This window comes from Sciurus carolinensis, chromosome 16 (genome assembly GCF_902686445.1).
Source record: "Sciurus carolinensis chromosome 16, mSciCar1.2, whole genome shotgun sequence".
Taxonomy (NCBI): Eukaryota; Metazoa; Chordata; class Mammalia; order Rodentia; family Sciuridae; genus Sciurus; species Sciurus carolinensis.
In genome coordinates, this window is record NC_062228.1 from 17,345,004 (window position 1) to 17,357,001 (window position 11,998).

The 11,998-nt window shown below is 46.4% G+C and overlaps 2 protein-coding genes across 4 annotated transcripts in view; one reads left to right on the plus strand and one right to left on the minus strand.

Moving 5' to 3' along the window:
• LOC124966559 (zinc finger protein 835-like) overlaps nucleotides 1-2,024 on the minus strand; it is a 40,589-nt gene extending 38,565 nt beyond the window's left edge. Inside the window, exon 1 of one of the 3 annotated variants that reach the window (XR_007105366.1) lies at nucleotides 1,900-2,018. The gene's annotated coding sequence lies outside the window, so the exon portion shown is untranslated. Of the gene's footprint in view, nucleotides 1-1,899 lie in introns of all 3 variants that reach the window. The other 2 variants (XR_007105367.1, XM_047527917.1) reach the window with 2 other exon arrangements.
• A 4,373-nt stretch (nucleotides 2,025-6,397) lies between these two features.
• LOC124966814 (probable ATP-dependent RNA helicase DDX28) lies at nucleotides 6,398-8,247 on the plus strand. Its single transcript, XM_047528536.1, is given in 5 exon segments — nucleotides 6,398-6,581; nucleotides 6,584-6,726; nucleotides 6,729-7,030; nucleotides 7,032-7,918; nucleotides 7,921-8,247. Coding segments are annotated over 5 exon segments (1,602 nt in total). The 5' UTR covers nucleotides 6,398-6,415; the 3' UTR covers nucleotides 8,025-8,247.
• The last annotated feature ends 3,751 nt before the right edge of the window (nucleotides 8,248-11,998 follow it).

Here is an 11,998-nt window from a genome sequence, read left to right on the forward strand (position 1 = left end):
GCAATCACCAGTATCCACACCTTGCCCCCCAAACAAGAATAGGATCCTAATTAGAATAAGTTATACTCCATGGATGTATGTTATGCCAAAATATATTCTACTGTCCTGTATAAAGAAAAAGAACAAAATTTAAAAAAAAAAGTACCTGGGCCCTAGGCCGAGGCTACAGTTCAGTCACAGGGTGCCTGCCCAGCATATGCAAGGTCCTGGGTTCTATCCTCAGCACTGCCACAAAATAAATATACAAACCCCTATCCCCTCCAAGAGAAAAGGAAAACAACAAACCGACTCCACTGCACTGCGGCCTGGCCCATCGCCCCTACAGCCCCTCACTTCTACCTCCTTCCTCCCTCTATTCCTCAAACACGCAAGTCTTTTCTAAATAACTCCCTTCACCCTACTTCCTTTAACTCAAGCCACCTGCCTGTACTTGTTCCCCAATTAACCTCTTAAATCCCTGCTGTGGTGGCCGGCAGTCCTTCTTCTCCCTCCTTGTTTGCTGTTCATCCTTAAGCCTTTAACTCCGCAGCTGTCCCCACTCACCTTATTCTCACAAATACCACCAACAGCCTTCTTTCACTTGATCTCTCTGCCGTCTCAGGTAGTTCACACACATGACTGTGGCATCCCTGACAGTAGACTCTTTAATTTGCATATTTTCTCACATTTTTCTTCTCACATTGACACCTATCCTCCAACAATCACACCTAGGAATTAGGGTGTTTTCCCCAAGTACACTCACAGGCCCTCCCTTCTCTCTACACGGTGGGTTCCTCTCCAATTACACACTTTATCTTAGGGGAACTGGAAGTTGTGGAAGATGAGAGGCCCTAGACCTAGGAGGTACCTTCACCCAGCTTCCCCAATGGCCACATCTTAACTGTAACACAATATCACTATCAGGATATTGACACTGACACAGGTAAGACACAGAAGGATCCCGTCACTAAAGACTCCTCCTATTGCCAGTTACAGCCACAGTTATCCCATCCCTATCCCCACCCCCAATGGTTTTCTAAAATATTTTCCTAGTTGTTGATGGACCTTTATTGTTATTACTGTATATGTGGTGCTGAGAATTGAACCCAGTGCCTCACACATGCCAGGCAAGTGCTCTGCCACTGAGCCACAACCCCACCCCCAATGGGTTTTAAATAAAAGGATGGGAGATGAGAAGTAGCTCAGCAGTGGAGCCCTAGCGTGCACAGAGCTCTGGGTTCCATCTGCAGGACAGGAAAAAAAAAAAAAAGATGGTAAGATCAGAATACCTGAATAGCATCTGAAACTTTTCACACTCAGTAGGACAACATATCAGGACTAAGGAAAGCTCTCCAGGTTGACTCTGAAACATGCTCAATGAGAAGCACTGCCTGCTCACATTCCCTCATCATCCAACATCAGCTACTCCTTTAATTCTGTTTTTCTCACAGATCTTTCTGAACCTGGGTCTGAACCCCAGTATTCTCCAGAGGGCTCAGCAAGTGTATCTACTGCCCCACCAGCTAACACCACCAGAAAATCCGATGGCAACCAAAACCCAACCTCGTCCGGGTTCCTCAGCCTGCTTCTGGTCCTTCCTCTCCTCTTCCTAACCTCTGAGTCCATTCACTGATGAACTGAACATATGCTCCTGTGGGGCTCCTGTGGGGGCCAGGGCAGTGCCCAACTTGATGCTCATCTACCCATCTCAGTAACCCAGACCCCTCTGTGCTCCCCGGACTGCTGGCCTCCACTAGGGCCCACAGAGCTCATTGGTGTTGCCGGTTCATCCCCTGCCACCTTCAGTAAACACCTGTGCGGGGAGTTTCCATTCTGCCTCCCCCACTCCTGAACACTCCCGCATCCAAATGAGGAGACTCCACTGTGGGAAAGCCCTCCCAGGAAACCAGGAGCACTTACCTCACAGTAAACGATGTCAGCTCCATAATCCAGGGCCAGCAGCTGCACTGGGAGAGTGCCCACCCAAACCATAGGGGCTAAGATGAGTTTGTGATGGAAGCACAGAGAGACGCTATTCACGATCATTCCTCCTCTGCTACACCTGAAGAAAAGGAAAGGAAGGTCACAATTCAAGTGGAAACAATCCCTTCTGTTATCCAGGGAAACGTTTCTTTCTTTCTTCCTATCCAGAGTCATTTGCTTTCCTTTTGTCTGATCACTCAAAGTATGCATACTCAGTCATGCCTCTAACCACTATTCATTAAGGGCGTAATCTGTGCCAGTCACTGTCCTAGTCTCTTGGGATACATTAGACCACAAAACAACAAAAAATGTCTGCTCAGCACAACTTTCTCACTGCTGGAAGAAAGCAGGCAAAAGTCACCACACATAAGAACAAAACAAAAGTCACCACACATAACAAGAAAACAAATAATTACACAGCATATTGGAAAACTGGTAGGGCCTGGAAGAGAAAAAAGCAAACATCTTATTTTTACTTGTTTACTTTGTTTCTATATCTCTTTGGAGACAGGGTCTCATGATGTTGCCCAGGCTGGTCTCCAAATCCTAACTCAAGTGACCCTCATGCCTTAGGCTCCCAAGCAGCAGGGACTGCAAGTAGTTGCCACCACTCTTGACTGGGTTGTGGTTTTATTTCTTTTTATTTATTTTTAATTTCTGTACTGAGGTTTGCACCCAGAGATACCTAACACCTTTTAATTTTTCATTTTGAGACAGGGCCTCACTCCTTAAGTTGTTTGGGGCATCATTAAGTTGCTGATGCTGGCTTTGAACTATCGGACCTCCTGCCTACACTCAAAACCAGCTGGGACTGGGTTGCAATTTTAATAGAGAAATCGACACAAGGATGGTGGGGAATGTTGGGGATTGAAACCTGTGCCTCACACATGCAAAGTATGTACTCTACCACTGAATGACCACCCCTGCCCCAGTAGACAAGAAGGAAAGAAAGATTCGAGTTAGCTAAGTTGGACGCTAAGGAAACAATGCATAGCAGAAGTAACAGTGTGTGATTCTCCTAAGGGAGGACCTTATCTGATATGTTGGAGGAATGGCAAGGAAGAGGACATGACTGGGCCACAGAAAAGACAAGGGATAGTAAGGAAAGTAAGATGCACGCTATAACCGCAGTAAGAAGATAAGAGCGAGTAGGTGAGCCAGTGAAGGGCTCTAAGTGGAGGAGAGGCATCAGCTGACATGTTCTTACCTATCATGCTGACTGCTCTGATAACAGCAAACTGTGGGGGACAAGGGTGATCACAGGGAGTCCAGTTAGAAGGCAATTCAGTAGTCAGTGTGAGAGATGATGGAAGTTCAGACCAGGGAGCGGCAGTGAAGGTGGTGAGAAGGGCTCACATTCTAGGAATTCTCTGAAGAGCCAACAAGAACAACAAGAAAACCAAAATCCTACATCTAAGTGGTAACTACTGTTGATACTTCATTCTAACAATCATGGCCTCCTCTAAAAACTCACAAAGCTTTCCTAGTATGCTCTGCTCACTTACTGATATGGTTCCACTTGCTTTCTACTCCTTGGGCCCCTTCAGTCCAGCTTCCACCTCTGCCACTCTGCCTCACTATGCTGACAAAAGACACCAATGACCTGAAAGTTACTCAATCTACTAGATACTTACCTGACTACATCTTTTTTAATCATAGCAAGTGACACAGTGGAGTCCTCCCTCTTCCTTGAATTTCTTCCCCTCTTTGGCTTCCCTGACCTAGCACTCCTGGTTTCCCTCAGCCACTCTGTCCACTGTTGAGAAGTCAACTTCACTTATGAGGGTTTCTACTTAGTCTTGGGCCCCTTTCTTCTTATTCCCATGTAAACTTATTGACTCACATGGCTTACAATATCAGCTAACTACTGGTGATCTGCAAAAGTACCTCATCTCTACCTGAACTAGGAGAGTGACTCAGGGGTACAGTACTGGCCTAGAATTTAGCATGCACAATGCCTCGGGTTGTATCCTCAGCACCGAAAGTTGGTAGGTAGGTAGGTACGTAGGTAGATAGATAGATAAAACAAGTTTTCTCCAAAATAATAATGTAATCATTACTTTATTAGGCAAGAAGATAAACAAGAACAGGAATTTTGTTGACAACTCACTCTTCTAACAGTGCCTGACACATGCATAGTGCTCAGAAAATCTTTTTTTTTTCTTTTACTTATTTATTTATCTATTTATTTATTTTGGTACTGGGAACTGAACCTTGAACCCAGGGGCACTTAACCACTGACACACATCCCCAGTCCTTTTTATATTTTATTTGAGATGGGGTCTTTCTGAGTTGCTCAGGGCCTTCCTGTGTTGCTAAGTTTGGTCTTGAACTTGTGATCCTCCTACATGCACCCAAAGCTGATGGGATTACAGATGTGCACCATCACACCCAGGAGAAAATATTTCTAAAATGAATACATGAATGAATGACTGAGATCCAAGGAACATACCAAGCTCCTGCTCCTAGGAGTTCACTATTTTTTAAAATAAGTGAAACTTTTGTATTTCTGCAGCACTAAGTAAGTATAAAACATGTATTTCAATGACAATTACAGGCTACTCAATGTCTGCTGTGTACTCCAGAAAAAGAGAGGGACTTTAGGCATTGTCTAAGAATGTGACAAGAAATTAGGGACAATGGGCAGGCAAAGACTTAGACAAAATCCAACCCCTATGAGATTTTGAGGTAATTATAAAGACTCCAGCATAATGAGAAAGCACATGCATACCTAATCAGCTAACCCTACCCTGAAGAGTTGAACACAATTTAAATACACATACAAACATACATAGGTACCGCTCTTTTCTGATATTCCTTCAATTTTCTCATCTGGTTTGGTGCAAACCAATTCTTTGTTTTATATCTGAGAAACAATGGTACATAGAAATGGATGAAACTCATCAGGTCAGACATCCAAGGAGCGATTCAGATAAGAAACAGTGAGCTCTGAGTTTTTAGAATCATAATAGTAGTATAGAAGCTGAGCAGGGAGTCACACACCTATAATTCCAGCTATTTGGGAGGCTGAGATAGAAGGATTGCAAGTTCAAGGCAAGTCTGGGAAACATAGTAAGACCCTGTCAGACCATGAAATTTAAAAAGGGTAGAGGATGTAGATTGGTAGTACTAGAGTGCTTGCCTATCATGTGTGAGGTTCTTGGTTCAAGGTTTCCAGACCAAAACAAAAGGTCTCTTAATGTGCAATACTGACAGATTATCTCTTCTTTTGGTGTTTTTTTGTTTTGTTTTGTTTTTTACTGAACCCAGTACCTGGTATGCAAGAGCTCTCCCAACTGACATATCTCCCTAGTCCCAGATACATTTTTCTCCAGAATATTTTGAATCCACAGTTGATTGAATCTTCAGAAATGCATCCTGAGGTCGGAAGAGCCACCTGTATTGGTGGCACTAAATCACATTTTCCAGTTGTTATGAACCTCCCATGTAATCAATCCACAAACATTTACCTTGTCTCCCACCCAAGAACTTCAGACTACAAAAATCTGACACCCATTTTCAGAACTTTTCAGGAAGCATGACCAGTGTAGTTCTTTTTTTTACAACTTCAATATCTAAATCTCAGCTAAATATTCTTCCTGACCAGGCATATATTACGTAAGTCACATAGCTGATGACTTCCGTAGTGTAAATCCATCTTTACCACTACACTCTGAGAATTTAAGGTATCTGAGAGTGAAGTTGAGTGGGCTGAAAGAGTGGTAAGTTCAGGATGAGAACTTGGGAAGAACGACAAGGAATCACAGAGCGCAATTTGGCTTTACTATTTTCTTTTCTTTTCTTTTCTTTTCTTTTTCTTTTTTAAGGTGGAGATGTCACCGCTTGAAAGAGGGACTGAAGACCTTACTTCCCATTTCTGAGAAAAAATAAGATTAAGGACACCATCGTACTGCGGGTTCTGAGCCAGAGTGCGGCGGGAATTCAGCCTAGATTTACAACTCCACACCCTTGTCTCAGCCCCCAGGCGGACCATTCATTCAACGCTCGCAAAACACTTATTACCAGTATTTCCCCAGGCTCCACATGTCTGAAAACGACGCCGCATCCCTCACCTTCACAGTTTACAAGAGGAGCCTGGCACTGAACAAGCCGTCAAGAGGGGCAATGAGGACTACAAACCAGAACCTCAAGGAATGGGCACACGCTCTCCAGGAGACACCAGCATATCTGGTCCATAGGACCAGGGCCCCACTGCCGCCTGGTCCCCGCTCCTGCCTACAGCGCTCTCCCCACCCCAAGGTTGGTCTGGTTCTGGATGTCTCCATTCCTGTTCACACCTGCACACCTAGCGGTCATTGAATTGCAGGGACCTTGCCCAATTCCTGACGACCGCCAGCTCCGCAGCCGAACTGAACTGCGCCAGCCACCGTACGCCACCGAGCGGTGCAAACGTGACGTCACTGAAGTGCGCCTCTCCAGCCGCAAGGGCAACATGGCCCTGGCACGGCCGACGTTGCTGTTGTTGCTTACCGATCGCTTGCTGCAGGCGCCCCGCCGGATCCTGTCGGTCCGCGGTCCCAAGGAACCCCTGCCAGTGCTCCGAATTCCGCGGGCTGTACAGCGGAGGCAGGCACAGCCACGGAGCGGGCGTCAAGTGCTAAGCGGCCAGTGTTAGTGAGACCGGGAACACTGCTCGTCTCCGCCCGGCGGCCGGAGTTGAACCAGCCAGCGCGCCTCATGCTGGGACTTTGGGAGTGCGCAACGCTCGCCTCGGGTGGCTGGACACATCGACGCCCGCGCATGGGGACTATTTCTCCATCGAGCGCGCACAACTGGACGTGCCACCGCTGCGACACTTCTCGTCCCAGGACAGCTTCGCGGACCTGGGTCCTGTGCCGGGGGTGCTGCGCGAACTGCACGATGCTGCTCCTGAAGTCGTTCGACCCACCACTGTGCAGTCACGCACCATACCCCCGCTGCTTCGCGACCACCACCTCCTTTGCGCCGCGGAAACTGGCAGTGGCAAGACTCTAAGCTATCTACTTCCACTGCTGCAACGGATCCTTGATCGACTGGTTCTGGACATCCACCGTGTACCTGCTCCCAGGCCTTGTGCCTTCCCGAGAATTAGCGGAACAGGTACAGGCTGTGGCCCAATCGCTGGGCAGCTCCTTGGGCCTGCAGGTGCAGGAGCTAGGGGGAGGCCATGGCATGCGTAAAATTAGGCTGAAACTGTCCAAACAACCTTCGGCATATGTTCTAGTTGCCACTCCGGGGGCTCTCTGGAAGACCCTGAAGAGTCAACTGATTGGCCTGGAGCAACAAATGGTGTTGGACGAGGCACACACACTGCTGGAAGAAAGCTTCCTAGACCTGGTGGACTACATCTTGGAAAAGAGCCATATAGCCCAAGACCCAGCTGACTTAGAAGACCCCTTTAATCCCGAAGATCAGTTAGTGCTGGTAGGAGCCACATTTCGTGAAGGTGTGAGCCAGTTGCTGAGTAAGCGGGGGAGCCCAGGATCTCTCACCACCATCACCACTTCACAGCTCCACTGCGTCATGCCTCATGTCAGACAAACATTTCTGAGGCTGAAGGGAGAAGAGAAGGTGGCACAGTTGCTGCAGATCCTCAAGCAGCGTGACAAAGAAGAGAAGCCTGCAGCCACAGGAACTGTCCTGGTGTTCTGTAACAGCTCCAGCACTGTTAACTGGCTGGGATATATTCTGGATGACCACAAAATCAAACACCTAAGGCTTCAGGGACAAATGCCAGCTTCGATGAGGGCAGGCATCTTCCAGTGCTTCCAGAAGGGATCCCAAGACATACTGCTCTGCACAGACATAGCTTCTCGGGGCCTAGACAGCACCCATGTGGAGCTGGTTGTCAATTATGATTTTCCCCTCACCCTGCAAGATTACATCCACAGAGCAGGGAGTGTGGGCTGGCTTGGGAGTCAGGTGCCAGGTGCGGTTGTCAGCTTTGTGACCCACCCCGGGGTGTGAGCCTGGTGCAGAAGATTGAACTGGCAGCTCGTAGAAGGAGAAGCCTTCCAGGACTGGCATCCTCTGTGAGAGAGCCTTTGCCTCAGGAAGCTTGATTCTGCCTCAGTCAAATGTGATTCTGGATTAGGGATCTCTCCTGGTTTCCTCCGTGGGTGAACACACTTATCACCTAGGCTGCCCTTAATACCTCTCAGTGCCTAGTGAGCTTCTAGTGGCTTTCAAAGACGAGCTACTAGCCAGTATAGGAGTAATGGAGCATTGGACCAAAGAAGCATACTCTTTCACATAAAATGTGAAAAATAAATAGATTTTGGTTTTAGTCATGTTGTCATTTCTAGCAATAAATAAAGTTTTCATGGGCTGCCATCACAATAATCATCATTGTGGCAGACCTCATTGTGTTCCGATAATGCATACTCCCAACTGCCACCAGTAGGACAAAGATCCCGTTGACTTTATTTTCCTTTTTTGCAGTAATGTGGATAGCAAGCTCCCTACCACTGCCCTACATCCCAAACCTATTGTTTTTTGTTGTTTTGTTTTATTCTGTTTTGTTTTGTTTTACAGTTCCAAAGTTTGAACCCAGGGGCACTCTACATTGGGCTACATCCCTACCCTCTTTTTTTTATAACTTATTTCTGATATTGGGGATTGAACCCAGGGGTGCTTCACCACTGAGCTACATCCTCAGCCCTTTTTTATTTTGACACAGGGTCTTGCTGCGATGATGAGACTGGCCTCAAACTTGTGGTCCTCCTTCCTAGGCCTCCTGAATGGTTGGGATTACAGGCCTGCATGACCACACATGCTTGGTTTGCCTTTTTTGATGAAAGGGTAATGAAAGGATAATGTAATTTTGTATTATGTTAGTAGGTCATAAACATGTTTTAAATTTTATGCTAAAATATGCCTATCATTTTTACTTTGTAAAGTCACTGGAGACCCACATTCTGCTTTGGAGAATCCCTAACAGCCAAAAGGCTGTCCATCACCTAGAAATGTGACAAATTCATCCTCTCAGCTATACATCTGGACCTCCAACAATATGAAACCCTGGTGTTCAGCAGAACACCTCTTCGTATCTTAGGTAGGTCCCTTAGCTTCCTTTTGAGACCACATTCGTAAAAAGGGGAGAGTGCAAAGAATTTTTTTTCTGTGTGTGTGTGTGTGTGTGTGTGTGTGTGTGTGTTTTGACCAGAATCAAATCCAGAACTTCATGTATATTTGGCAAAAACTTATCATTGAGCCACATCTCCATCCCATTAAAGGATTTATCTTTAGGGCAGAAAGAGGTCAAGAATGGCCTGTCTTTGCTTTTATTCTGTGCACAAGTTCAAATCTAAACTTCAGATCCACTTGCAAGAGGCATTCCCTGACCTAATACATTCAGATCTCTTCCTCTCTAACAGTTAAATGTTTAGGGTCAGGGCCATGCAAACTAGCTGTCTCTGTGTTTAATCATGACTCTGTGATCTGTTTCAGAATTTGGGTTTCTCAGAATCTTGGTCCTCTGTAGTCATGGGCTGTCCCAACCCCCAGCTCTGCTCCACAGACAGTGGTTATTTATCTAGGAAATGGGTGGGAGGCGAGAAGGGAAGGCCCAGGTAGAGTTCTCTACTTTCACCCTGCTTTCCATAAAACGCTAAGGGTCTGACGCCTACCTCTCAAGTCACCCATTTCTTCCGTGACCTCAGTCAGTCGTGAGGACATCACAAGCCACAGTTTCCATGGCAGGGTAGCTCTAGGAAATTTCTGTACCACTTCTCTACAAGACAGGAGTGAGTCTGGCTGCTAGAGACAGAATGTCTGACCGGATCTTTTATATCCAGTCTAACTTGTCTTCCGTGCCCTGGGAGAGTAGTGAGGCAGGTAGACCTACGCCAGGCATCTGTAATGGAGCCCTTGGTAAATACACAACCTCATTGGACTTCTACTATGTTCCTTTTGGGCTGGCCCATCACTCCTCAGGACTTCCCTGGCCATGAGTGAGACCAAAGGTCTGCTGCTCCCTCAAGGACCCACAGTGCTTATGCTCACTGCTCAGAGCAAGTGTTAACAAAGGTTCTGATCTCTGTCAATCCAGCCTTCCCCTTCAGACTCCCTAGTTGCTTCCTTCAGAGCCCAGTACACTGCTACTCAACTACGATCCCAGCTACTTGGGGACTGAGGTGGGAGGATCACCTGAGCACAGGAGATGGGCTCAAGGATCTGGGTGGGGAACAGAGTGAAACCTCAGCCAAAAGGTAAGACTCCCATCACCAAATCAGAAAGGAGACTTTCTCCACATCCTTCCTTCATAAGACGCTTACAAAAGCATGCTGTGCTTTCATTATCAAATAATGGAGCACTTTGAGGAATAGCTGTTGACCTCTCATCAACCTCACCTTCAGACACAGAAACCTTTACCACACTGTCAGGGATACACACATGGGACCCCTCACACATATCCCAGCCTGATCCACTGATAAAAAGGTGTCATGCCGTTGAGAAGAAAAGAAAGGCCAGGTGGAGAGACAAAATGCTGAGACCTGAGGTATGAAGAAATGTTATCTCAGGAAGTAAATGTGAAAAGGTTATTGGGTCTCAAATTGGTACCCAGAATATGGATCTGGATCTCTGGATCCCTCTGCCCCAGAATATGGCCTGCATAAAGTGATAGGGTTGGACACAGTGGTATGCAGCAAGTGCCAGCTACTGAGGAGGCGTAGGCAGGAGGTTTGCTTCAGCTCAAGAGTTCCAGGCCAGTCTGTGGCAACATAGCAAAACACCATTTCAAAGAAAGAAAGAAAGAAAAAAAAAAGAAAGGGCATTAGAAAAAAATGTAAAAATATAGAGCTAGAATTCAGTGTGGTTAAAACACGCTGTATTACTGGGTCCCAACAGGACCTTCCAAGGTCATAGGGGCTTTATACCAATTCATATGACACCATTTATTCCAAACCTTGAAAATATTTCCATTAAAGCCTCAGATATGACAGACCTTAGAAATTTGGGGGCTAGGGAGATAGCTCAGTCGGTAGTGCTTGCCTTGTAAGCACAAGGCCCTGGGTTCGATCCCCAGCACCAAAAAAAAAAAAAGAAAAAAAGAAATTTGTCTCATAGTAGAAGGGAGAGACTGAGAGAGTATTGTTTGTGATCATTTTGGGGTTTGATTGTTCTTTCTGGAATGGAGAACAAATCCTGTTCTGCTGCTTCCATGGGCTCCACAGAACTCAAGTACTTTTACAGAAAGCACCACTTGAGGAGACAGTAAAGCATTTGTAGAGGTGACAGGCAAAGGCTGTGTTTCAGATGCCAAGTTGATAAGAGGGCTTGTCAGAACAGGAAGCAACAGGAAAGGGAAGTGCTGGTGGCAGATTGTATAAGCAGAAGTGACTGTTCGGTTCTGGTTTTCCTTCCAGGAGTAGTGCCTCCCGCGTCTCCTCCTATACCTGCATACTACCATGTCCTCCACCAAGGATGTGGAGAACCCAGGTGGGCTGGCATGGAGAGACATACTGCCTGGTTGGTGGCTACCGGCTCTATGGGGACGCTCCCTTGGCCACTCCAGCCAAGGCCAAAACAGACAAGCCAGCAGACAAGCCAGCAGAGAAGCCAAAGGAGAGAGTCAGAAGGGCTCTCAAGAAACACCATGCTCCATCAGCGGTGGAAAAGGCCCTGGGTTGCCCTAGCCCCAAAATTCGTGTCTTAAACCAGAATGACAAGAGACCAATGACACAGAAGCTTTCTGACTGAGCCTCTCTGTGCAGAGGACAAACATTCAACTATCTGGGTCAACTAATGCATTTTTTTTTCACTTAAAATTCCTATATTTATTTTATAGACATAAAAATTGTATTGTTGCTGTTGTGTTAACTACAAAGTCATTCAAACATAACAGAAATTTGAGGGAATCACTGAAGGTGGTTTCAAATGACTTTCAGTGCTGTCACAGCTGGGACCTTGCTTTAGCTTGCCATGAGCAAATACTGCAGCTTTTACTGGTGTCTTCAGAGCTTGGTGGAGACTGGATCTGAATTTAAAAGCCATCCTTTATACTCCTCCTTCTCACTGGCTTCACTCTGATTTC